Genomic DNA, 27,687 nt, shown 5'->3' on the forward strand with positions numbered 1-27,687 from the left:
TAAAAATGTAGGAATGAACTGCAGATGCTGGTTTACACCGAAGATAGACACAAAATGCTAGAATAACTCTGTGGGACAGGCAGCAACTCTGGATAGAAGGAATGGGTGACGTTTCGGGTCGAGACCCTTCTTCAGACTTCCAGAGATGCTGCCTGCCCCGCTGAGTTACTCCAGCATTTTGTGTCTATCTTCGATTTTAAACCAGCCTCACAGTTTCTTCCTACATCATAAATCGGATCTCCGTGAGAAATGGAAGAATTCAAGTCAATGTCTGAAGAAGGGCCCCGACCCGAAACGTCGCCTGTCCATTCTCTCCATAGATGCTGCCTGAGCCGCTGAGTTCCTCCAGCACTTTGTGCTCTGCTCGGGATTCAAGTCGTTTATTGTCCTATGCACAAGCAGGGTGAGGTGCCGGTTCAATCAAAATCTTGCTTGTAGCATCGCAGGCAGACACTCAGAACTCAAGAGGGATTCTTCATTGTTTAATTCATATCGGCAGCATTTTGCCTCTTGCCTTCTATTAAATGGTAATTTTTAATGAGCTTTTATTTCATTTTGTGCTCAAATCTTTTAAGCTGAGATGTGGCCTGGAGGAAGCCACTGATCACTTATTTGTTTTATTTTGATCGATTGTTGTTGTCAATGTTAAAAGTTGCTCCTGGGCTTCTGCTGATTTTGCCTGGAGGTTGCGGATTGGTGAAGATCAGGAAAGAGGAAACTTATGAATTGTTTTTAACCGAAGATTGACACAAAATGCTGTGGTCACTACAAAGCTGTGCTGGTTTGCAGGTTAATTGGCCTCTGTAAATTACCCCTAGTGTGTGGGGAGTGGATGAGAAAATGGGATGGCGTAGAAAACACAAACGTGCTGCAGTAACTCAGTGGGTCGGGCAGCATCTCTGGAGAGCGTGGATAGGTGACGTTTTGGGATGGGACCCTTTTTCATCAATCCAGTGTGAATGGGTGACTGGTTTTAGACACAAAATGCTGGAGTAACTCAGCTGGACAGGCAGCGCCTCTGGAGAGAAGGTCGAGACCCTTCTTCAGACTGATGTCAGGGGAGATGGAGATACATAGATAAGTGTAAGGTGTGAAAACAAGACAGTGGGAATAGAGATCAAGGAAAATGTAGAATAGAACATTGTTAGCTGGGAGAAGGTTTTAAGCTGGTCGAGTTAAAAAGAGATCCATACTTCGCATTTTCGAGCAGTCTCGGAGGAACTGCATGGACTTTCCCGATTCACTGCCTCAACGGGATGGTACAACATGGCACGTTGGCCTTTCAGTCCATTGAATTGGCGCGTGGAGGCTGAAGAGCTAACCTCAAATTTCCTCTGCATCGCACTGGAACCCAATCTGCATCAGTTTATATGTTTCGGTCCCAGACCACCATGGATTGGACAGGTTTGGAGGAATACGGGCCAAACGCGGGCAGGTGGGACTAGAGTAGCTGGGACATGTTGGCCGGTGTGGGAAGGTTGGGCCGAATCACTCCATGACTCTCTGACCACCAGGTTCAGGAACAAACGACTTTCCTACGACCATCAGGTTCTTGAATCAACCCTAACCCTGCCTCAACAACGGAATATCTATGGACCATCTCTTGTACTAGCATGGACTTGTTTTTAATTGCGTTTTCCCACTGATATCTTGTTTTTGTGCACAGGCTTTTAAAAAAAACTGACTTACAGAATATTTTTGATGTAATATTTGTATTATTTATGTTTGTGTGGGTTGCCTGAGTCTCTGTGCCTGTGATATAGATTTTTGTTGATACTTGAACCTCACCGTACTTGAGCATTTGACAGTAAACCTGACTTCACACGAATACACTTCAAAGAGCATCTCATTGTCTCCAGGTCAGACACAAAATGCTGGAGTAACTCAGCGGGACAGGCAGCATCTCTGCAGAGAAGGAATGGGTGACGTTTCGGGTCGAGACCCTTCTTCAGACTAACGTCACAACTAACAATGAACTATTCTACAATTTCCTTGATCACCATTCCCTTTGTCCTGTTTTCACACCTTTCTCTTCCTTATCTGTACACTTCATTATCTATGTATCTACCACTCCCCTGACATCAGTCCTCCGCCATAAGACAGCACGGTGGCGCAGCTGGTAGAGCCGGGTTCGATCCCGACCTCGGGTTCTGTCTGTGTGGAGTTTGCACGATCTCCCTGTGACCGTGTGGCTTTCCGTCGGGTGCTCTGGATCCCTCCAACACTCCGAAGACGTGCAGGTTTGTAGGTTGATAGGCGTCGGTAAAAATAGTAAATTGTCCCTAGTGTGTAGGATCGTGTTAGTTTCCACGCTGTTTCTCTCAAGTAAACTCACTGTAACTTTGTGCCTTGTAGAGTTTTGCTGAGTGAGTGAGATTGGGGATTGCAGGTCGATGAGATCTTACCTTGTCCAGGACCCCTATCGACACCACTGGAAACCAGCTGTAAGCCACTTTGTAGAAAGTAATGCACCACAGCTCAAAGACGGACTTTGGACAAAGGAATAATTAACAATGTTAAATTTATTGCAAGCTAATCAAGCACAATCAGACATAAATGAAATCTGAAGAATCCCGATCCGAAACATTATCTGTCCGTTCCCTCCATAGATGCTGCCTGACCCACTGAGTTCCTCCAGCACTTTGTGTTTTACCACAAGGTTCCAATATCTGCAGCCTCCTTGTGTCTCCACATAACAAATTAAAATAGTTCACTGTACGTTGCCGGGTTGAGACCGATTGCTAAACTGGACAATGGGGACAAGCTGGAAGATGGAATCACAAGGTCATAAGTGATGGGAGTAAAATTAGGCCATTCGGCCCATCAAGTCTACTCCGCCATTCAATCATGGCTGATCTATCTCTCTCTCTTAACCCCATTCTCCTGCATTCTCCCCATAACCTCTGACACCTGCTCTAATCAAAAATCTACCTATCTATGCCTTAAAAATATCCACTGACTTAGACTCCACAGCCTTCTGTGGCAAATAATTCCGCAGATTCACCACCCTCTGACAAAATACATTTCACCTCATCTCCTTCCTAAAAGAACGTCCTATAATTCATATAATGACCTCTAGTCCTAGACTCGCCCACTAGTGGAAACATCCTCTCCACATCCACTCTATCCAATCCTTTCGCTAGTCTGTCTGTTTCAATGAGGTCCCCCCTCATTCTTCTGAACCCCAGCAAGTACAGGTCCAGTGCCGACAAACGCTCATCACAGGTCAACCCACTCATGGGATATTGGGATCATTCGAGTAAACCACCTCTGGACCCTCTCCAGAGCCAGTACATCCTTCCCATATGGCACCGAAACAGACCCTTCGAAAACTTTCCATCCATGTAGGAGAGAGGGACTGAAATTTCTGGACATGCAAACATGACCATTTGAAAGAGCGAGTCTCCAGGGCTTTGAAATTGGAAAAGGAAGATCAGTTTTCCTCCCAACCATTACACAGAATTGCCAAACATTGGAAGAGGGCTGGAGGCAACGGTGGGGCCAGAGAACCTAACCACTCTCATCATTCTAGCAGGTAATGGCAAGTCCAGGTCAATTTTCAATGAGACATTTTTAATTCATTTATTAATTTCTAACGAGAGAGCATCATTTACATTCAATAAATATTTTAATAGAATAAGCTAATCGTTGTCCATTCCGTCAGCTCCCAACTATAATCAGTTCCACTGCCCTTCCAGGTCCATGAAAGATGGACAGATACTATGGGCCACGCCAGCTAGGTCTGGACAATCCAGCCCATTTACCTAACAAGGAGACACAAGAGACTGCAGATGCTAGAATCTTGAACAAAACGTTATAAGCTGCAGGAACTCAGCAGGTCAAGCAGCATATGGGGATGGAATGTACTGAAGACGTTTTAGGTTGGAACCCTTAAGGGGGCTGTCCCACTGTACGAGCTAATTCAAGAGTTCTCCTGAGTTTCCCCTGATTCGAACTCGGAGAATTACGGTAATAGCCGCTCGTAGGTACTCGGGGCTCTCGTGGACATTTTTCAACATGTTGAAAAATATTCATGAGTCTTCACGAGCTTACCGCATTTCCCGAGAACCTGCTGTTAGCGTTACGGGCCACAAAGAGACGTGCCAAACTCCGACGTACCCGCTACGTACATTCTACGTGCTTACCATGAGTTTGATTTTTTTTTTAACTCGGGAGAGATCTTGAATTAGCTCGTACAGTGGGACAGGACCTTAAGAGGCATGGAGTGATACAGTGTGGAAACAGTCCCTTCGCCCAACTTGCTTGGTCCATATCCCTCCAAACCTGCACTATCCAGTATGAAGGCCCTCTGTCGGCCCATTTTGTAACCATCCCCACATCATGATTATTTGCAACAAATAACAGTTGTGGATTTTAGTGACGTGTCGGCAGCAGATAACTCATCAACTGCCCTCAAAGTTCCTTAAATGACCTCAATACCCATTAAATCTGAACAATAAAACAAAAATACAGAAATTATAGTAATATTCAGCAGGTCAGGCAGCATCTGTGGAGAGAGAAACAGGATGGAAATTACAAGTTGACGACCTTTCGTTAGAATAGTTCTAATGAAGGGTCATTGCCCCAAGAAGTTCACTCTGATTCTCACTCCACAGATGTTGCCTGATTGACTGAATATCCCTAGCATTTTCTATTTTTATTTAAAGTCAGTCGTACAGCAGGGAAACAGGCTCTTTGGCCCAATTCTTCCATGCCAACCAAGATGCCCATTAAGCTAGTCCCATTCACCCGCATTTGGCCCATACTCCTTAAATCTTTCTTATCTATGTACCTGTCCAAGTGTATTTTTTAAATGATGATATAGTATTTGCCTCAAATGCCTCCTCTGGCAGCTCGTTCCATAGACCCACCGCCCTTTGAGTGAAAAAACTTGCCTCTCAGGTTTCTATTTAACCTTTCCCTTCTCACCTTAACTCCAAGACTCCAATATGTGCAGGTTTTACGATTAGGGAAACCATAAGTTGTGTTGCTGTGAAATGTCACTAGTGTTCATAAGTGATAGGAGCAGAATTAGGCCATTCGGCCCATTGAGTCCACTCCACCGTTCAATCGTGGCTGATCTATCTTTCCTTCTCAACCCCATTCTCCTGCCTTCTCCCCATAACCTCCGACGCCTGTGCTACTACAAATTTGTTCTTACCTGACCAGAAAATCCACTGAAGATTGCAAACCAGATTTGGACAAAGGAAAAAGTGAAGGTCTTGTAGAGGAAATATCTCAGGAACTTGCAGATCCTCTGATAGGACCACTGGCCATGAACCAGAAGCAACCTCTCAAGGTAGTAGAATTGTGCAAGAGAGTAGTCGCTGGACAAGACGGCCTGCATCCCTTCCTGCCCGCTGATCCCTACTCCGATATGGGCAGCTGGGGAGACATACAAGAGTTTGAAAAGTGACTCCCTCTACATTGGGAAGCAAAGTTGGAAACAAGGAACTGCATATGCTGGATGACAAAAGAAGACACAAAGTGTTTAGTTTAGAGATTATTTTAGAGTCCATACTGACCACCAATCACCCGTTCATACTAGTTCTCTGTTATCCCACTTTCTCATCTCGTGGTGTGTATAGAATGGTAACTGTACCTTTAGGAACTGAGTACCAGGCGGTGTGATTTGAATCATATGAAATATTCATATCTTATCAGTCTCGTGACTATGTGTGTGAGTATGCGCCGTGAAGTTCTATTTATTTTATTTTTAGTGATACAGTGAGGAAATAGGCCCTTTAGCCCACAGCGTACCCACCAACCAGCGATCTCCGCACATTAACACTGCCCTACACATATTAGGGCCAATTTTTTTAACACTTATGCCAATCCAATTAACCTACAAACCTGTACGTCTTTGGAGTACGGGACGAAACCGAAGATGTCGGAGAAAACCCACGCAGATCACAGGGAGAACGTACAAACTCCATACAGACAAGCACCGGAAGTTGGGATCGAACCTGGGAAGTGCTGGATTAACTCAATGGGTCGGAGAACATGGATAGGTGACGTTTCCAGTTGGGATCTTCTTCAGACACATCAATTACCTTAGAGGCTGAAGAAGCTAAACTAAGTGGGACCCACCAATTACTTCAACCCAAACAACCATTTGCAGTGCATTTTTACTTCAAACCAACCATATTTTCATTTTCAAACCACATTAAGGGCACTCACAGTTAAGTAGACATGTGTTCAGTGTTATTCAGAGCTCAGAGAGACGTGACCCTCTGAGTGAGACACACCACTTCCTGGTTTTATAGTCCCTCCCCCTCCCTCCAGCAGGGGCAGCAGAGAAAATGGCTAATTCATTTAAATCATTAATATCTCCCTGATTTTTCATCGATGGGAAAAATCCTCTGGTCCCGGAAGGCGGAGGGGGGCTCTGAGCGAGGTGGCCAAAAATGACGGCCGTAGGTGGCGGCGTTCTCTCGGAAATCGCAGCACAGTGAGCCAAAAGCGGTCAAGATCAGACTTTTAGTAATATAGATAAATGTATCTTCCCCTTTGCTCTATCTGTTATACTTTAGTTCAGCTTGATTATACCTTTAAGCAGTCATATAGCATGGAAACAGGTCGTTCCGGCCAACTTGCCCATGCCGACCAACGTGCCCCTGCCTGACACTAGTCCCACCTGCCTGCATTTGGCCCATATCCCTCTAAACCTTTCCTGTCCATGTACCTGTCCAAATGTCTTTTAAATGTTGTTATAGTACCTGCCTCAACTAAGTATAGTGTGTCTGAACTGTTTGGATAGCATCCAAAATACCAAAGCTTTTCACTGTACCTCAGTACACATGACAACAATAAACCTAAACTTAAAATATCGCCTCTACATGTCTTCAAAAGATGCTGCCTGACCCATTGAGTTACTTCAGCACTTTGAGGTCTACGCAAGATTCCAGTATCTCCCTGTAGTTCCCTATGTCTCCGACCATTTATTGATCCAACGTTTATGTAAGATATTATGGTCGTGGCATGTAGAGAGAAACAGACATAAGTTTCAGACAAGCAATTGCCAGTGTGGGTCTTCCTTATTTTTACAAAAGCGGGCGGCACGGTGGCGCAGCGGTACAGCTACTGCCTTCCAGCGCCAGAGACCCGGGTTCAATCCTGACTACGGGTGCTTGTCTGTATGGAGTTAGTACGTTCTCCCCGTGACCGGAGTTGGTTTCCTCCGACGTCTTCGGTTTCCTCCCACACTCCATAAATGCACAGGCTTCTCGGGGTTAATTGGCCTGGTATAAATGTAAAAAAAAATTGTCCCTAGTGTGTGTAATGTAGCGTTGATGTGCGGGGATCGCTGGCCGGTATGGACCCAGTGGGCTGAAGCGCCTGTTTCCGTGCTGTATCTCTAAACTAAACTGAACTTCATTCTACATTTTCCTTGATCTTGTCCCCTTTGATCTCTCCTTTTCACACCTTACCCTTCCATAGCTCTGTCTCCCTCTCCCATGACGCTCAGTCTGAAGAAGTGACCCGACCCGAAACATCACCCATTGCCTCTCTCCAGTGACTCTCTCCGCCCATCCCGCAGAGTTACTCCAGCATTTTGTGTACTATCTCAGCTGAAGGAGACTTACTTTTCAGCATGTTCACATCGTTTGCCCCGTCGCCGATGGCCAGCGTGATGACCCTTTGGTACTTTTTCACCATTTGGACCACCAGGGCTTTCTGGTTGGGAGTGACGCGGCAGCAGATGACAGCCTGACACTGGCAGGCCAGCTCCACGAACGCTCGCTCACGTGCCTCCGCCTCAGTGCACACGCTCCTTCTCGCCTCACGGTTAACCATGGCCCACTGCTTCCGCCACCATCGATCCTTCTTCATCGGTCTCTTGGAGCTGTGGAGGAATTTATCCTACAGAAAAAATTTGATCATACATCAAGTCACAAATCCAGAAGAGGTCAAGTTTAGTTTAGTTACGTTTAGAGATACAGCGCGGAAACAGGCCCTTCACTATCCTGCACAAACTAGAGTCAATTTACATTTAGTCCAAGCCAATTAACCTACAAACTTGTACGTCTTTGGAGTGCAGGAGGAAACCAGAACACCTGGAGAAAACCCACGCAGGTCACGGGGAGAAAGTACAAACTCCTAGAGAAGGAATGGGTGACGTTTTGGGTCGCGATCCTTCTTCAGACCTGAAACATCACCCATTGCTTCTCTACAGAGATTCTGCCTGTCCCACTGAGTTGCTCCAGCATTTTGTGTCTATTTTCGGTGTAAACCATCATCTGCAACTCCTTCCTACACCTGCTCCATTTTCACCCATCCCACATCCCTCTAAACCTACAGATCAAGACTATGTCTCTCTATGACTCCACACAGATCAAAGCCATCTCTAACGCTGCTTTCGAAACGTAAACACGGCCAAACCCTTCAAAGCACACTCATCGAGGAACCAGGGGACGTACCAGGAAGTTGCCGGTGAGAATTAATGCTTTGTTGTCACACGACAGGAACTCAGACTCCTCATTGTCCTTTACAGTGTCCGAGATGTCTTCCGTGTTATCGTCACTGAATCGATGGTCGTTCTTCCGCAGCCTATCCAGAACTACGCTGAGATAGTGAGGGGACAGAAAAGTGCGCAAGTTATGGCTGGATGAGGGGAAGGCAGCCAGACCTCTAGTGGAAGCACGAGCAGCGACGTAGCATTCAGTCTAGAGACTGACAGAGAGTGACATTTAGTACAGCTGATGATCGACGAAACCCTTGCCTCATTGCCTCAGAGCTCATGGGAGAGTCCAGGACCAGAGGACACAGCCTCAGAATAAAAGGGCGTGCCTTTAGAAAGGAGATGACAAGGAACTTTTTTAGTCAGAGTGTGGTGAATCTGTGGAATTCACGGCTGTGGAGGCCAAGACAATATATATTCTAAGGCGGAGATTGACAGATTTTTGATTAGTAAGGGTGTCAGTGGTTACGGGGTGAAGGCAGGAGAATGGGGTTGAGAGGGAAAGATAGATCAGCCATGATTGCATGGCGGAGCAGACTTGATGGGCCGAATGACCTAATTCGGCTCTTAGAACATGTGAACTTCTGAAGAAACAAGTGGAGTTTTGCACGAGGGCAGAACTGGAAGAACACTGAGACTCAATCTGTCACCTTATTATTCTGAGGGTCAAGAACCAGAATTAACCTTCAGGTGGTTTAGAAGGATGTTGGCCAAACAAGGGCGAATCATACTGGCTTACAAGTGGCATCTTGGCTGGCATGGACGAGTTGTGTCAAACGGACGTTTCATGCTGTGAAACTTTTATAACCGTCCGATGTAGAACGAGGCCAGTCAGCCCATCGAGTCTATGCCGTTCCACAGAGCAATCCTATCCCCCCCCCTACTAATTTTCTCATCAGCACATTCTCATCAACTCTTCCCAGATTCAATACAATACAATACAATACGGTTATATTTGTCACATTGTGACAAATATAACCTTATAACCAAATATAAGTGAAATAAATTCGCCAGCAGCGGAACAATGAGAAAGAACACACAAAAACACAATAAAAATTTAACACAAACATCCACCACAGCATTCATCACGCCGCAGCCAGAAGCACCGCAGACCGCAGGGCTGGCAGTCGAAGTCAAACCTCCCCTCCAGGGATCCCCAGCGAGGGACACCGCTCCCGATGGCAAGTCCATGCCGCGCCCGCGGTAAAAGTTAGCCGCGGGCCGGCAGTCGGAGTCGGAGCTTCTTCCTTTCCCGGGTCCCCAGCGAGGAATCCCAGACTACACACCAGGGGCAATTTACAGCAGCCTTTCGACTGACCAACGTGCTCATCTCTGGCATGTGGTGAAAACTCTCACCTGGAAGAAAGTAACTGGGCCTCAGGGAGAACGTGCAAACTCCGCTCAGACTTTGCTTTGGCTGCATCTGGTGTATTTGATGCAGTTCTGGTCACCTCCATTGCAAGAAGCTTGTGCAGGCATTGGGGAGGATGTGGAAGAGGTTTACCAGAATGGTGCCTAGATTAAGGGGCTTTAGATGTCAGGAGAGGTCGGACAAAATTGGATTGTTTTCTCTGGAGTATCAGAGCTGACGGAAGACCTGATAGAGGTATATAAAATCATGAGAGGCATAGATATAGACAGCCAGAATCCTTTTTCGCCAGAATTGAAATGACAAAGACCAGAGGGCACAGCTTTAACGTGAGGTGGGCAATTTTTGAAGGAGATGTGCGTGGCAAGTATTTTATTTACACAAAAAGTGGTGGGTGCTTGGAACGCACATGCCAGGATGGTGTAGAACTCTTGTCGGAGAGAGGTGAAGAACCTCTTCAAAGCAGGCATACCTTGAGGAGATTTTGTAGTGGGGCAAACAAAATGTGTAAGAAGGAACTGCAGATGCTGGTTTAAACCAAAGATGGACACAAAAAGCTGGAGTAATCAGTTACTCCAGCTTTTTATGTCTATCTTCTGCAAGGGTTGTGGTGGACGCAGATATGATAGCGGCATTTAAGAGAATTGTAGATAGGTACATGGAGGCGGTGGGAAAGGAGGGATATGGATCACATGCAGGCAGAAGGGATTAGTGCAATCTTGCATCATGTTCAGGACAGACATTGTGGGCTGAAGGGCCTGTTCCCCTGTTGTACAGTTCTATATTTTATGTTTTATTCTGTCCCACACCTGCACTTTAGGTGCAACATACAATAGCCAATTAATCTCCAAACCGGCATCGTTTGGGATGTGGGAGAATAAATAGAGGTTCGGACAGGAGGAAACCCACGCGGTCACAGGCAGAACGGGCAAACTCCACACAGAGAGCGTCAAAGGTCAGGATCGAACCCAGGTCCCTGGGCCTGGGAGGCAGCAGCTCTCCTAACTTTGTCACCATCCCGTCAATTCCCACTGCACTGTTCATCACTTACTTGAGGTCCTTGCCTTCAAAAATCTCCATTTCGTCTGACAGCAACCTACAGGAATATCCAACGTTAATTGCTGTTTCTGTTATAATTGGGGGGAAAAGAGAGACAATAATTAATAAATCATCTGTTTAGAACAACAGTGAATAAGTAGCACAATTATTAGTCCAGCAATGGTCACACATTGGTGCCATATAGGGCAGACATGGCCTTGCTTTTGGCCCACTACCCACACTGTATTGATCTGGATAGACACAAAATGCTGGTGTAACTCAGCGGAACGGGCAGCATCTCTGGAGAGTGGGAATGGGTGATGTTTCGGGTCGAGACCAGTCTTCGGACTTGTCTCGGGTCGAGACCCTTCTTCAGACCCAAAACGTCACCCATTCCTTCTCTCCAGAGATGCTGCCTGTCCCGCTGAGCTACTGCAGTATCTGCAGTTCTTTCCTACACACTGTATTGATCTGGTCTGGGTAAGTGGGCCCAATTTCCCTGGGCCTCCCAATCTTATCACTGGGTCTTAGCACTGGGAATTAAGGCACAGCAAGAGTTCAACAGCAAGCCACCAAGACCAGACCACCCCCCCCCCCCCCCCCCCCAAAACACCATGACTGCCTTTTTTTTGAGGCAAGGTTGTGTCTCGATCCTTGCCTCCTACTAAAGTCAACGAGGATTTGTTAAAGAGTTTTAAAATGACTCCATTGCCCAGGGATGTGCAAGAATCTCTTCAGCTACAAAGAGAGGTTGGATTGTTTTCTCTGGAACGTCAGAGATTGGGGGGTGGGGGGGACGAATTGATAGAAGTATATAAAATTATGCCAGGCATAGATAGAGTCAACAATCAGAACCCTTTTTCCCCCCAGGGTGAAATGTCCCGCATGAGTGGGCGTAGCTATAAGGTGAGAGGGGGGGAGTTTAAAGGAGGTGTTTCACACAGAAAGTGCTGGGCCCTGAAATGCATTGCCAGGCATGGTGATGGAGGCAGATTCGCTAATGGCGTTCGAGGCTTTTGGATCGGCTCATGAAAGTGCAGGGAATGGAGGGATATGGATTATGTACAAACAGATGAGATCGGTTTAACTTGGGATCATGTTGTGGACTGATGGACCCGTCTCTGCGCTGTTCTGTGTTCTAATCGTTGGTCCAAGTGACACACATTGCCTCTGCATGTCCCTCCACTGTTTTCATGGGACACCTATTTTGCAACCCCGTAGACATAGACATGTTCAGGGAAAAATTTAAGCAACGATGAGCTGTCAGAGCTGCTGCCTCAAAGCGCCAGAGACCCAGGTCTCTGATCCTGACCTTGGGTGATGTATGTGTGTGGAGTCTGCATGCTCTCCACATGACCGCCTGGGTTTCTCCCGGGTGCTCCAGTTTCCCCCCCACTTCCAAAAGACGTGTGGGTTTATAGGTCAATTGTTCTCTGTAAAATTGCCCCTAATGTGTAGGGAGTGTGTACGACTAGCGTGTGAATGGACAAACTCCACACAGACACCACCCAAGGTCAGGATTGAACCCGGGTCTCTGGAGCAGTGGCTCTCTCAGCTGCACCACCGTGTTGCCCAATGAATTTGAATAAATAACTCTGACAGTGCCGGATGGTACCTTTCTTGTCTCCGGTCAATACCCATATTTTAATATCCGCCTTTTTCAAGTTCTGAATGGTTTCGGGAACTCGGATTTGCAACTTATCTTCGATGGCCGTTGCTCCGACGAGCTGCAAAGGAAGCGTGAACAATGATGTGACATGACGCAAGGCCGTCCTCAGTTTAGTTTAGAGACACAGCGCGGGAACAGGCCCTTCAGCCCACCGGGTCCGCGCCGACCAGCGATCCCCGCACATTAACACTATCCTACACCCACTAGGGACAATTTTTACACTTGTCCCAAGCTACAAACCTGTACGTCTTTGTAATGTGGGAGGAAACCGAAGATCTCGGAGAAAACCCGCGCAGGTCACGGGGAGAACGTACAAACCCCGTACAGAGTTGATGTGCCTGAGCTGTTGTTGCAGACAAGACATTCGCGCCCCTGTACATGTGCATATGACAATAAGTTAATAAATTTCCACCTGACTACTTCCCACAGCTTCCACTTCCCCCACTTTTCCCATGCCTTTGCTGTCCAACATCTACCCCACTCACCCCGCGTGTTGACGTTACCCGATCATTCACACCCTTCTGGGGAAGAGTTTCAAAAGGTTCATTATCTAGAAACTGGACCGGACTGAAGAAGGGTCTCGACCGGAAACGTCACACATTCCTTCTCTCCAGAGAAGCTGCGTTACTCCAGCATGTTGGGCCCATCCTCACCGAGCCTGTCTTACTTGTGTGCAAATCCCAACGGAAATCAACATCGTGTGTTGCATCCATTTCTTATTGAACGCCTGCTCCATGGGAAGTTGGAGCCGAGTCTTTCTGTCCGGCTTCAGCCTGACGCTGACATTATGTGCAACCTACTAATTACTTATCTACAGAACAGGGATCTACACCGATCATAGAATGTAGAACAGTACAGCAATGGAACAGGCTCTTCGGCCCACAATGTCTGTGCTGAACATGATGCCATGACCAACCCTTACCTGCCTGCACTTGATCCATATCCCCCCCCCCATCCCTGCTTATCTATGTACCTATCTAAATGTCTCTTAACCACCCCTATCACTGCCTCCACCATCACCCTAGGCAGCGGGTTCCACGCAGTCAACACCCTCTGATGTAAAAGATTGTAATTTGTGGGGCGGCACGATGACACAGCAGTAGAGCTACTGCCTTACAGCGCCAGAGACCAGGGTTCCATCCTGACTACGGGTGCTTGTCGTACGGAGTTTGTCTGTTCTCCCCGTGACCTGCGTGGGTTTGCTCCGAGATCTTAGTCTTCCTCCCACACTCCAAAGATGTACAGGTTTGTAGGTTAATTGGCTTGGTATAAATGCAAAATTGTCCCTAGTGTGTATAGGGTAGTGTTAATGTGCGGGGATCGCTGGTCGGTGCGGAGGGCCTGTTTCCGCGCTGTATCTCTAAACCTAAAACTAAACTAAATTGAAAGAGACTGCCTAAAAATTGCAAGTTCCTATTTTTTGATAAATAGTCAAGTCAAGTCACATTTATTTATATGGCACATTTAAAAAACAACTTTTGTTGGCCAAAGTGCTTTACATTTGTTATAAGAATAGCACAACAAAACAAACTACATACATATATACATGTAGCCCTCACTCAGAGGACGTCAGGAAAGATCTGAGGGGCCTGGAGGTGGAGTGGTGGGTGAGAAGACTTTTTATGTAGGTGGGGGCAAGTCCATTGAGGGCTTTGTAGACATGGAGGAGAATCTTGAAGTTTATACGGAACCGCACAGGGAGCCAGTGGAGAGAGGCCAGGATCGGGGTGATGTGGTCCCTTTTTCGGGTGCCCGTCAGGAGTCTCGCTGCGGCGTTTTGGACCAGTTGCAGGCGGGACAGGGAAGATTGGCTGATGCCAGTGCATCAAATAGTCCCATTTATTCTCTCTAAAACCAAGGTTGAGCCAGTTTCGTTATAGTTTTGGTGTATTCCGACTAAGCACTTCTATAACATGTGATTCCCATGTGGAGCACCGCAAATGGAGGATATTGATTTTCCCACCGAGTATAGATATTTCTCATTACGTCCGTCCTCCATGACAGGACCTTTCTATCCTAGAAATAGCTTCCTTCGTTCCCAATGGTGCTGTGATTGTCAACTTGCCAAATGCACAGTTGAACTCCTTGCCTAGAAACAGTCGAGTAGCGTATTGCCATACCTTAGCACGACCCGATTGGCAAAGTGTACAGAAATAGTCTACTGATCCCGCACGTAAGAAGCGCCGTGTTTTGGCGCCATTTTCAAAGTCCAGTCCTCGCTCTAGTTCTCGTGAGTACCCCTCGCTTCCAGGCAAGTCCCAGGCTGCTGCAGGGCCTCCAACCTCCGCCTTCCTTGGACGTGTGGATCGACCAGCGAACTGACGTCCCGCTTCTCGCCCGTCCACCTTTATGGCCCAGGGGCGCCTCCTGCAGCCGACCCTCGTCTCCCTAGTACCCTAACCAAAGGGAAGACCCCTCCCATAGGGGTCCTGTTGACCCCTACTGGAACCACGTGTCAATGTCCTAAACACGAGCTAGGGCAGGTTTTCACCCAGAGTTGTGAATGTATGAATTTCTCAGCCACAGAAGGCAGTGGAGGCCAATTCACTGGATGTATTCAAGAGAGAGTTAGATATAGCTCTAAGGACTTACAGAATCAAGGGATATGGGGGGAAAGCGGGAACGGGGTACTGATTTTTAGATGATCAGCCATGACCGTATTGAATGGCGGTGCTGGCTCGAAGGGCCGAATGGACTACTCCTGCACCTATTTTCTATCTTTCTATCTTTGACCAGCCCACCAGTTCTTGGCGGACCATCGCACTTATTGCGACTGTTGTTGGTAAATGGCACAGTTTGAGTCATGAACACTTTCTCTCAAGGACAAGCAGTAAAATCAACAGCTTAGACTTAGACTTAGACTAGACTTACCACCAGGTTGGTTTCAATTTCATCGTACAAGGCTTCGAGCAGATGTTCGCGGTTCTGTAGCGCCACGGTGGCTTTCTGATGCCTTTGGCTCCAGTCTTGAAAGTTATTTTCCTCAATGTCTTTGGAAGCCAGACACAAAGTCCGCAGCGTTTCCGTCGCAAATTGCTGAAAGTACGGTGATGATCACAATACGGTACTGGCAACTTAGAACATAGAACAATACAGCACAAGAACAGTCCCTTCGGCCCACAATGTCTGAGCCGAACATGATACCAAGATCAACTCTTATCTGCCTGCACATAATCCATATCCCTCCATTCCCTGCGTATCCATATGTCTATCTATATCCATGTGCACACAGATTTCTACACTCCCCCCTCCCCCCACCCCCACTCCCACCTACATCTCTTTCTCTGGCTTCACAATTCACAACCTTTCTATCCTTATCTCTCACCTTTAGTCATTTAATCTCTGGCCTTTGTCCAACCATTTGACGATTCAAAACCTCCCTCACCTGCATCCGCCCATCACTTTCCAGGCTTTTTTTCCTGCACCTCCTATCTTCCAGAAAACTCAAAAGAGAGAGCTTGAATGACTCAAGAACAGCTTTTACCTGCAGTTGGCAGGCTCTTGAATGATTCTTTTTTTGGCATGGAACCAGGCCATTCGACCCAGTAAGTCCATGCCAACCATCAAGTACCCGGTCACACTAAATCTGTTAACCCATTTTCAGCTTTCAATTGATTGATTGAAAGATACAGTGTGGAAACAGGCCCTTCGGCCCACCAAGTCCATGCCCACCATCGATCGCCTGTTGCCTGTTCTATGTTACCTCACTTTCTCACCCACTTCCTACACATTAGGGGCAATTTACAGAGGCCAATTAAATTACAAATTTGCCGTCTTTAGGGTGAGGGAGGATACGAAAGCACCAAGAAAAAGCTCATGCCGCCACAGGGAGATCATGCAAACTCCACACAGACAGCACCCGAGGACAGGATCAAACCCGGTTCTCTGGCGCTGTGAAGTAGCAGCTCATAGTTAGGGATGAACATCCCAATCTTCCAATCTACCTACAAGCACTTTTTAAAAAAATAATCTGCACTTTCTCTGTGGCTGTAACACTATATTCTGCACTCTGTTTATTTTCTCTTTTATACTACCTAATGTAATTGTGTACGGTATGATCCGCCTGGATAACACACATAGCAACGTTTTTTTACGATATATCAGTACAATAACCCAACCAACAGCTAACAATGGCCTGTTTCCTTTATCATTGTTACATGTTTGCATATCTTTCATTCATTGTTCTTCATCTCTCTACATCTCTCATCATCTATATCTCTCGTTTTCCCCTATCCCTAACCAGTCTGAAGAAGGCTCTTGACCCGAAACGTCACCCATTCCTTCTCTCCAGAGATGCTGCCTGGCCCGTTGAGTTACTCCAGCTTTTTGTGTCTATCTTCAATTGATTTTAATTCTCTCGCTGGGTTTCCAACCTCCGAGCTTTGTTCCAGTGATGTTCTGCTTGCCTGCAGCGCTGCTAATATTTGTGCCCAGCATTTTGATTAAACTCTCCAGCCTGCTGCCTCACAGCCTAACCTCCATTGGAGCCAATTATTGCCTCCTGCAGTTCTGACAAGCGGGAGATGTCACATATTTTCAGGACATCTTCGTTGCTGATGTTTTGTTCCCATTGTGCATTGTCAAGTGTGAAAAGATCCATAACTCATTACTCGTTGATCCCGCAAGCAGGGGTCCACAACAACATGGTTATACTGCTTGCTGCAGATTGTCTCTCAGTGTTACACAGAGAACAGAGCAGGCCCTTCGGCCCACAAAGACTGTGCCAACCATGATGCCAAGTCAAACTAATCTCTGCCTGCACGTGATCTATATCCCCTATTCCCTGCCTATCTACAAGTCTTTGTTGTGCTAGAATGTAGAATAATGTCACGTTTATGTTACCCAAGTGGCAATTGAGGGGCATGAATCAGAGGGCTGCGATAAGGCGCCACAGTAGAGTTGCTGCCTTAGAGCGCCATTCAATCATGGCTGATTTGTCCCATTCTCCTGTTTCTCCCCATAACCTTTGATGCCCTTTTTCGAATCAAGAACATGACAAACTTTGCTTTAAAAATACCCAATGATTTGATAGATAGATAGATAGATATAATTTATTACCACACAACCAGGGTCGGTGGAAATTTGGGTTGTCAGCAGCAGTACAATAATAAAGAACACACAATAAAACTGTAACACAAACATCCACCACAGCATTCTTCACTGTGGTGGAAGGCACAAAAATTTGGCCAGTCCTCCTCCATTTCCCCCCCCCGTGTACATTTGCCCTCCACCCTCCATTTGTGGCAATAAATTCCACAGTTTTGCCACCCTCTGGCTACAGAAAATCCTCCTCATCTCCTTTTTAAAGGTATGTCCTTTTATTCTGAAACTGTGCCTTCTGACCCGAGACTCTCCCACTACTGGAAACATCCTAGATCAGGAGCGGCCTGTCCCGCTGAGCTACTCCAGCATTTTGTGTCTATCCAGGTATTTACTGTTGACAGCTTCTTTGAGGCGAGTCAGAAGAAAAATTGCAACATGATTGCATCTTCAGCAATGAGAAGAATGTTCTTTCATTTAGTTCAGTTTAGAGATACAGCGTGGAAACAGGCCCTTCGGCCCACCGAGTCCACAACAGCCACCAATCACCAGTTCACACTAGTTCTATATTATTCCACTTTCTCATCCACTCCCTTCACACAAGGAGCAATTTACAGAGGCAGATTAACCTGAAACCCGCACGCCATTGGGATGTGGGAGGAAAGCGGAGCACCCGGAGGATGCCCACAAGGTCACAGAATGTGCAAACTCCACTCAGACAGCACCCAAGGTCAGGATCGGATTTCTTGATTAGTAAGAATGTTGGGGGTTATGGGGAGAAGGCAGGAGAATGGGCTTGAGAGGGAAAGGCAGATCAGCCATGATTGAATGGCGGAGTAGGCTTGATGGGCCGAATGGCCTAATTCTTCTCCTAGAACCTCTGACCCTGGGTCTCTGGCACTCGTGCTTCACTATCAACTACACCACTGTTTCGCCCCTATAGTTTAGTGTAGAGTATGAATGAGAAAGTGGGATAACATTGAATTAGTGGGAACGGTGTGTGAGGTAGAAGCTCGACCAGCTGCACCACCCAAGTTAATTGTTAATAGACAATAGACAATAGATGCAGGAGAAGGCCATTCGGCCCTTCGAGCCAGCACCGCCATTCTCATGGCTGATCATCCACATTCAGTATCCCTTTCCTGCCTTCTCCCTATATCCCTTGACTCCGCTATCTTTAAGAGCTCTATCCAACTCTCTCTTGAAAGCATCCAGAGAATTGGCCTCTGAGGCAGAGAATTCCACAGATTCACAACTCTCTGGATGAAAAAGTTCTTCCTCATCTCTGTTTTAAATGGCCTACCCCTTATTCTGAAACTGTGGCCCCCGATTCTGGACTCCCCCAACATTGGGAACATATTTCCTGCTTCTAGCCTGTCCAATCCCTTAATAATCTTATACGTTTCCTCCTTCTCCTAAATTCCAGTGTATATAAACCCAGTCGCTCCATTCTTTCAACATATGACAGTCCCGCCTTCCCGGGATTTAACCTCTTGAACCCACGCTGCACTCCCTCAATAGCAAGAATGTCCTTCCTCAAATTTGGAGACCAAAACTGCACACGAAACTACACAAAATGAACAATATACCACTTTGCGATATAAAAACCTTAATTCCTGGTTAATTGGTCCCATCGGCAGTTCCAATCCTTCCCTTCAGGAAGTTGGCCTGGACAATCTGTCACATTATTTCCCCCCACCCATCATATTTTGCCCGCAGAACAACATCATCAATGCATGTGATTCACTTTAATTATTTAACAACAGAGATTGGATCAAGAGGTCAGGGACTTTTGACCTTGGTAAAATAACTCACAGCAAAATGAGGTGCTCACACCAGGCTACAAACAGTGAACCACACACGGGTTAAACTGACCCTGGCTGGCTCTACCCCACCCCCTCTACTTTAATATGTTAAAAGCATCCCCTGCGATTTTCATTGGAACCAAGAAACCCTTCCCCCTGCATCTTAGTCTAGTTTAGTTTAGTTTAGAGATACAGCTCTGAGACAGGCCCTTCGGCCCACCAAGTCTGCGCCAACCAGCGATCCCCGCACATTAACGCTATCCAAAATCTGCAGTTCCTTGTGTCTCCAACAGGAAATATCAAATCAATTTACCAGTTCCATACAGAGAGAGAGAGAGAGAGAGAGAGAGTTGGAATCTCCAACTCACTCCACATGTGCCGAACAACGAGTTTTCATCCACTTAACATTTACTAAAGTGAAGGCTCATGAAATTAACATTTGAAAAACTGAACAATATGAAACTGAGAAACAATAAAAACATTAATGTCCCAACTCTCAGGGTCTCTCTGCATAATCAAAATATGGCAGTTTTTTGAATTACCACAGAGATCCCCCATAGACCTCAGGAGATCGGTTAATAATAATAATAATGGATGGGATTTATATAGCGCATTTCTAATACTCAAGGCGCTTTACATCGCATTATTCATTCACTCCTCAGTCACACTCGGTGGTGGTAAGCTACTTCTGTAGCCACAGCTGCCCTGGGGCAGACTGACGGAAGCGTGACTGCCAATCTGCGCCTACGGCCCATCCGACCACCACCAGTCACTCACACACATTCACACACATTCACACACAGGCAAAGGTGGGTGAAGTGTCTTGCCCAAGGACACAACGACAGTATGCACTCCAAGCGGGATTCGAACCGGCTACCTTCCGGTTGCCAGCCGAACACTTAGCCCATTGTGCCATCTGTCGTCCCAATTAGTTTCTAATTGTCTCAGTAATCAGTAAACATGTACTACCCTTACATCGAGTGTCATTTGAGTGCTCTCCATGTGTGGACAGTTGAGCTGAAGTCTTTCATATATCACCGTGTCTGCTCCTTTGGAGAACAGCTTAATCTTCCCTTCAGAATCTTTCACTGCAAGATAAAACGTAAACATTCAGAGAGCAGGAAAGGTTGCCGTGCAACTCTTTAGTTTAGCTTTTCATTTTCAGTTTCAGAGATACTGCGCCGGAAACAGGCCCTTCGGCCCACCGAGTCCACATCGACCGACGATTCCCGCACATTAACGCTATCCTGCACACACTAGGGGCAATTTCAGGTTCATAGATGCTGCTGCACCCGCTGAGTTTCTCCAGCATTTTTGTGTACCTACAGAGTGGATGAAGCTGTTCCTGATGGTGGGATCCAGACCTTCCCAAGAACAAGTTTAACATAAAACATACTTGCAGTTTGCCTTTGAGTGGGTCAAACTGGAGGTTGAAGCCTAATGTTAGAGAGAATACAGACCCAATACATTTCAATGAGGATCTTTGGGAAGTGGTCAAATTGAGGTAGGGATGGGAAACAATCCAGGCATAGCTTTAAGATGAGAGTGGCAAAGTATAAAGGAGATGTGCAGGACAAGTTGTGGGTTTCTTACCCCACACAGATCGAATCCGGGTATCTGGCACTGTAATATTATGCCCCTGTCCCACTTAGGAAACCTGAACGGAAACCTCTGGAGACTTTGCGCCCCACCTAAGGTTTCCGTGCGGTTCCCGGAGGTTCCTGGAGGTTTTTGTCTATGTTCTATAGAAGAAGCGGAAACCACTTTCGACCATTAGGGAGACTGACAAAAACCTCCGGGAACCGCACGGAAACCTTGGGTAGGGGCGCAAAGTCTCCAGAGGTTTCCGTTCAGGTTTCCTAAGTGGGACAGGGGCAAAGGCAGCAACTCTACCATTGAGTTGGAACTGGATTATGTCGGCAATCGTTGAGCCCCAAGAGATTTTTTCTCCAGAGATGCTGCATGACCCGTTGAGGCACTCCAGCACTTTGTGTCTATCTTTGATATTTGATAACTGGAATCACTGAAGTTTCACCAGACCGAAGAGGACCGTTGTAATACTAATGTACTTTTCACCCCACGTTTATCTTTGGGGTCACTTACGGATGATAGACATTCTCTTGCGACTGCTGGTGAAGTCCAGGATGGCCAGCACTGTGTATGTCTTCTGCACGCCCAGCTCGCTGATGGTTATGCTATCCTGTGTGCGGGACAGAAACACATAGCCAAAGTTTCTTGCTGCTAATACTAGAGCACCTTCATCTGGAGAGGCTGCCTGGTAAATGAGCTGACCTTGAAGAAAGAGAAACAAGAGGAAGAAAATCAACAGTCAAATGTGGCCCAGAGCAGAGTGGAGGATGGGCTCTCCACAAGTCCACAATGAGCAGGTGGACTCGTGTGTTAGCAGCTCTCTGGTACTTGTATACATCGCCCTAGACTATCACACAAACCAGCCTGCCCCTCATCGACTCCATCTACACTTCACACAGCCAACATAATCCAGGTCCACTCACACCCTGGTCATTCCCTCTTCTCTCTTCCCCTATCAGCCAGAAGCCACCAAAGCTTGAAATCATGAACCACCAGATTCAGGAACAGCTTCTTCCCCACTACCAAACTCGAGCATGGACCTCTCCTAAGCCAAGGGTGTAATCCTGATCTCCCAATCGATCTGATTACCCTGTGAATTATATATAGCCCCTTAAATATATGTCAACAAGATCAACGCTCATTCTTCCAAGCTCTGAAGAGTATAGGTCTACCGTTTTGAGATCAGCATAACCAGTATCTGACCAGTGTCTGAGGAAGGGTCTCAACCCGAAACATCACCTATTCCTTTTCTCCAGCGATGCTGCCTGACCAGCTGAGTTACTCCAGCATTTTGTGTCCATCGACAGTTTCTGACCATGCTCCGCTCAAAAGCCAACGTGATTGCATACCTGCTAAATGATGGCACTTCAGACTCACCATCTTTCTCCTCCACCATGACTGTGTGACAAAGAGCCAGCAATTTAAAGAAATCGCGGACTCCCGGCTGCTCCCCTGATTGGACCAGTTGCACTAGCGAAGAGTCGTAGAACTTGAGCTTTCCGTCAGCATACGTGTTCCAGCTGAGGTCAGCCATCTGTAAAAGACCCAGTGACATTCAGCGTCAGACAGAGAGAGTGGTGCACAACTGGTTGCCGAATAGAGTCTTAAATGCGTTCCTGAGCATGGAGGTCCCCAAGGACGCAGAGCAGACTGGATTTCACTTTGAACAGTTTTATCGTGCATCGTACAAATCCAGGCCAAAAAGATGAGGCTGGACGCACAAGGAACAGCCGATGCTGGAATCTGGGGCATAAAGCAAAGTGTTCGAGGAGGTCAGAGGAAGAAACTGCAGATGCTGGTTTATACCGAAGATGCTGGAGTAACAGGCAGCATCTCCAGAGATGCTGCCTGTTACTCCAGCATTTTGTGTCTATGTTGGAGGAACTCAGCGGGTCAGCCAGCATTGGTGGATGGAATTGACAGATGACCTTTGGAGTCGAGACCCTTCTTCAAACTTCGTCTGACCATTCCCTCCCCAGATGATGCCTGACCGACTGAGTTTCTTGCAGCACTACGACTTTTTTTTGTCCAGAAAAATTGGTTAATTGGTAAATGCTCAATTGGATTGAATGACATTTTAATTAATACAAACACAAATGCTGGAAACACCGGGAAAGTGAGAAACCATTTGTGGAGAGAGCGTTCATTTTTCGAAGGGCGGCGCAGTGGCGCAGCAGTAAGGTTGCTGCCTCGTTGCAAAGAGACCTGGGTTCGATCCTGACTATGGGTGCTGTCTGTGTGGAGTTTGCTCGTTCTGCCTGAGACCGTGTGGGTTTTCTCCGGGTGCTCCGGTTTCCTCCCACATTCCAAAGATGTGCCGGTTTGTAGGTTAATTGGCTTCTAGTAATTTGTAAATTGTCACCAGTGTGTAGGATAGTGCTAGCGGATGGGGTGATCGCTGGTCGGCGCGGACTCGGTGGGCCGAAGGGCCTGTTTCCCTGCTGTATCTCTAGTCTAGTACAATCTCAACGCTACAATACAACCTCCCCCAACCTCATCTACTGTATCCGTTGTTCTCGGTGTGAACTCTTAAATATCAGCGCAGACTGGGAGATCGTTTCGCAGAACGCCTTCGCTCAGTCCGCCTTGGCCTACGTGATCTCCCAGTTGCCAAACAATTTAACTCCCCATTCCCATACTGACCTTCCTTTCCTGGGTCTCCACCACTGTCACAGTGAGGCCACACACAAATTGGAGGAACAGCACCTCATATTTCGCTTGTGCAGCTTACAACCTAATGGTATGAATAGTGATGTCTCTAATTTCAAGTGACCCTTGCATTCCCTACCTCCCCATTCCTCCCCCAACCTAGGTGTCCTGCTAGTTGCAATGTTCGTATCCCCTCGTTATCACCTCTTCCACAGCCTCCACCAACATTCCTGGCAGCGCATTCCAGGCACCCGTCACTCTGTGAAAAATCCTTCCCTGAACATCTTCTTCAAATTTTGCCCCTCTCACCTTAAAGCAATGCCCTCTAGACCGTGGGTGGAAACACCACCATTGAATCTCCCACCATTACTTTGTTAACCTTCCTTTCATAATATACCTATCGATAGGTTCAGTGCATTTGCTCTTTGACCCCCCCCCACTTGACAAAATCCCCAGAATCCCCCGACGCAAGATAATCTTCCAGGTCGCACCTCAAACTGCTACTAAGGGCCGTGTCAAATATTAATCTCATGTAGTATCCATGGCACTAGGCAGTCAGGGTGTCAATTCTTGGCAGCCTGCGTCACTTCGTGTTTAGTTTAGTTGTGTAGCTATGTAGCTGCTTGCAGTGTAGCTGCTGCTGCTTGCTGCCGACGATGGCGGCCAAGGTGTACTGCTCCTTGCTGTTTTGTTTAGTTACGTTTTGAGATAAACAGGCCCTTCTGCCCACCGAGTCCACACCAACCAGCGATCCCTGCACACTAACACCATCCTATGCACACTAGGGAACATTTATAATGACACCAAGACAATTAGCCTACAAATCTGTACGTTGTAACTGGTGCTCCCAGGGAAAACTCAGTTCGGTCACGGGGAGAACGTACAAACTCCATACAGACAAATACCCGTGGTCAGGATCGAACCCGGGTCTCTGGCGCTGGAAGGCAGCAACTCTACCACTGCGTCACTGTACCGCCCAGTGTTGAGAGGCAGGATGAATAGATGTCCCTGACCAAACCTGCGCTACTGTGTGGGACTGTTTGCTTGCTCAGTCAAAATCATAAGCTGGCCAATAAAGAATAATTCTCTTTAACAAGTACTTACTGTTGCGGCAGCACCATCATATTGGTTCCCTGAAAATTAGAGAATTCAACTATTAGATTATAATTATATTATTATTATTATTATTATATATATTATATACTTATTATTATAATATTAGATCACAAAAATATTATATATATATATAGAATGGTCACAACTGACAGTAATATTTTAAAGATATTCAAATAATAAAATCTGAAGTATCGTCCCCTTTGTTCAACCCATTGTACTTGCATTTGACGACTGTATTTGTGCATAGTATTATCTGGTTTGATTGGAAAGCATGCAAAACAAAGCTCTTCACTAAACCTCAGTATATGTGACAATAATAAACCTAAACTTAAACAAGAGTCCTGGCCCAATACATTGCCTGTCCATTCCCTCACCAGATGCCCCCTGGCCCGCTGAGTTCCTTCAGCACTTAGATGAAGAAACAAGGAACTGCAGATGCTAGTTTACAAAAAAAAGGACATCAAGTTCTGGAGTACATTAGTAGGTCAGGCAGCATATGTGGAAGAAGTGTGAAGAAGTGTCCCGAACCAAACACTAGCCATGCATGTTCTCCAGAGATACTGTCTCGCTGAGTTACTCCAGCAGCTTGTTCCATGTGCTCACCACCCTCCTTGTGAAAATGTTGCCCCTCAAGTTTTTGTTAAATCTTTCCCCGCTCATCTTGAACCTGTGTCCTCCACTTCTTGATTCACTTACCCTGGGGAAAAAACACTCTGTGCATTCACCCTATCTATTCCTCTCATGATTTTTGACATCTCTATAAAAATCACCCCTCGTCCTCCTGTGCTTCAGGGAATAAAATCCGAGCTTGCCCAACCTCTCCTTATAACTCAGGCCCTCGAGTTCTAGCAACAAGCAGCACAGTGATGTGGCGTAAAAGACCCGGGTTCCACCCTGACCTCGGGTGCTGTCTGTGCGGAGTTTGCACCTTCTCCCCGTAACCGCATGGGTTTCCTCAGGGTGCTCTGGTTCCCTCCCACATGCAGATTTGAAGATTAATTGGCCACTGTAAGTTGCCCCTAGTGTTCAAGGTGTGGATGCAAAAGTAGGATAGCATAGAAGCCGTCTGAATGGGTGATCAGTGGTCGGCATGTACCTGCTGGGCTGAAGGGCCTGTTTCCTTGCTGCAACTTTCAATCAAAAATAGCATCCTCAAAGTCATGAACCATTTCCATTACAAACTACACTCACTGAAAGAAAACATTAATATTTCCACATTTACATAGAGGAGCATTTACCATAGATCTGACCATCGATGCAACATTTTTTAAAGGCCAAGATGTTTTGAGTCAGAGTGCCTGTTTTATCCGAGAAAATATATTTGATCTGCCCCAGTTCTTCATTCAGGGTCGTAGTCCTTGCATTGGCCGGAGTGTCACTCTCTTCACAATACATCTCCAAATCCCATTTAATGAAAAAACTCTGAGCCACATGGAGAAGTTCAAAACTGGAATAAAAGATACACTCTTTAAAGAACACAGCAAATCAATAATAGACACAAAAAAGCTGGAGTAACTTAGCTGGGTCTCGACCCAAAATGTCACCCATTCCTTCTCTCCAGAGACGCTGCCTGTCCCGCTGAGTTACTCCAGCATTTTGTGTCTATCTTGGGTTTAAACCAGCATCTGCATTTCCTTCCTGCACAGCGAATCATCTAAGCTAAGTTTGCCTACAGTGATGTTGAAGTCAGGCAAATTTACAATTATTCAAAGCAGTTCATAAGTTACAGGAGCAGAATTAGGCCATTCGGCCCATTAAGTCTACTCCGCCATTCAAACGTGGCTGATCTATCTTTCCCTCTCTACCCCATTCTCCTGCCTTCTCCCCATAACTCCTGACACCCGTACTAATCAAGAATCTTTCAATCTCCACCGTAAAAATAATGATTGACTTGGCCTCCACAGCCGACTGTGGCTATGCATTCCACAGACTCACCACACTCTGACTCAAGAAATTCCTCCTCATCTCCTTCCTAAAGGTGTCCTTTTAATCTGAGGCAATGGCCTCTGGTCCTAGACTCACTCGGTTTACAAGTACAGACATTATCCTCACCATCATGTATAAATGCACTCCACAGAACGTTAAAGAGAATATTGTTGGCAAACCAGTTCCGAGAAACTTTGTTTTTCAGAGTTGGCGGTTGTTTTTTGGCCCCACAGGTTACAGTTCCATGTCATTAGCAGTTTGGGATACATTATATTCCAAGGACAATATGGACATGTAAGAGCTTTCTATCTCCATCAGGGAATGTTTTTGCAGAGTGAACGGGAAGCGCAGCTCGAATGGTCTGAACTTCTCCCTTCGAATTTAGTCAAATACTTCCCTCTACAGGACCTGGGTACAATATGCAGGCAGAAATCCTGCATGCACTTTGCACAATATGAGACCTTGTGCATCATAGAAACTGCTGCCTTACATACATAGCTGGGGTGGGAGATTGCAATCCTCACGTGGGTCCGCCCCATTTCACACAAATGCAATCAACCCTGGCGTGCACAATCAAATAAGATCAAATAGAACAAGTTGTCCTACAACTTTAGGCTTTGCACGCCATACGCAAGAAGAAGAAGACATATGTACTATTCTGTAAGCTGAGCCCCCCATGGCAAAACCATCAACTGCTCGGGTAAGGTAAAGGTGTGACGCCTCATATTATGCTTGGCTATCTTACAGCCCTAAAACATGAACATAGAATTCTCCAATTTTAGGTTTCACCTCCCCTACAGTAGTGCATCCCCATCACTCCCACTATCCCACCCCTCCTTCCCCTTCCCCATCCCTCAGTCTTTACATTTCTCTTCTCTCCATATCTTGCTCGCTTCTGTCTTCTTCTCATCTCTAGCCTTTGTCCACCAATTTGCCAATCATGTCCAATAGGTAAAGCAAAGGGGAAGATACAGAGTGCAGAATATAGTTCTCAGCATTGTAGCACACCAGTTCCACAGCAATC

The 27,687-nt window shown here is 46.5% G+C and overlaps 1 protein-coding gene across 7 annotated transcripts in view; it reads right to left on the reverse strand.

The window, feature by feature from the left end:
* LOC116989474 (phospholipid-transporting ATPase IC-like) overlaps positions 1-27,687 on the reverse strand; it is a 118,534-nt gene that overhangs the window by 16,498 nt on the left and 74,349 nt on the right. For all 7 annotated transcript variants that reach the window (XM_033046888.1, XM_033046891.1, XM_033046889.1 and 4 more), the window contains 12 exons: positions 25,976-26,184; positions 24,726-24,754; positions 22,350-22,506; positions 21,486-21,674; positions 20,358-20,470; positions 15,409-15,573; positions 12,484-12,595; positions 10,882-10,957; positions 8,421-8,565; positions 7,587-7,863; positions 5,162-5,385; positions 2,406-2,489 (listed from right to left, as the gene is read on the reverse strand). In XM_033046888.1, the coding sequence (XP_032902779.1) occupies positions 2,406-2,489; positions 5,162-5,385; positions 7,587-7,863; positions 8,421-8,565; positions 10,882-10,957; positions 12,484-12,595; positions 15,409-15,573; positions 20,358-20,470; positions 21,486-21,674; positions 22,350-22,506; positions 24,726-24,754; positions 25,976-26,184 (1,780 nt within the window). The remainder of the gene's footprint in view (positions 1-2,405; positions 2,490-5,161; positions 5,386-7,586; positions 7,864-8,420; positions 8,566-10,881; positions 10,958-12,483; positions 12,596-15,408; positions 15,574-20,357; positions 20,471-21,485; positions 21,675-22,349; positions 22,507-24,725; positions 24,755-25,975; positions 26,185-27,687) is intronic.

Source organism: Amblyraja radiata, chromosome 29 (genome assembly GCF_010909765.2).
Source record: "Amblyraja radiata isolate CabotCenter1 chromosome 29, sAmbRad1.1.pri, whole genome shotgun sequence".
Taxonomy (NCBI): domain Eukaryota; kingdom Metazoa; phylum Chordata; class Chondrichthyes; order Rajiformes; family Rajidae; genus Amblyraja; species Amblyraja radiata.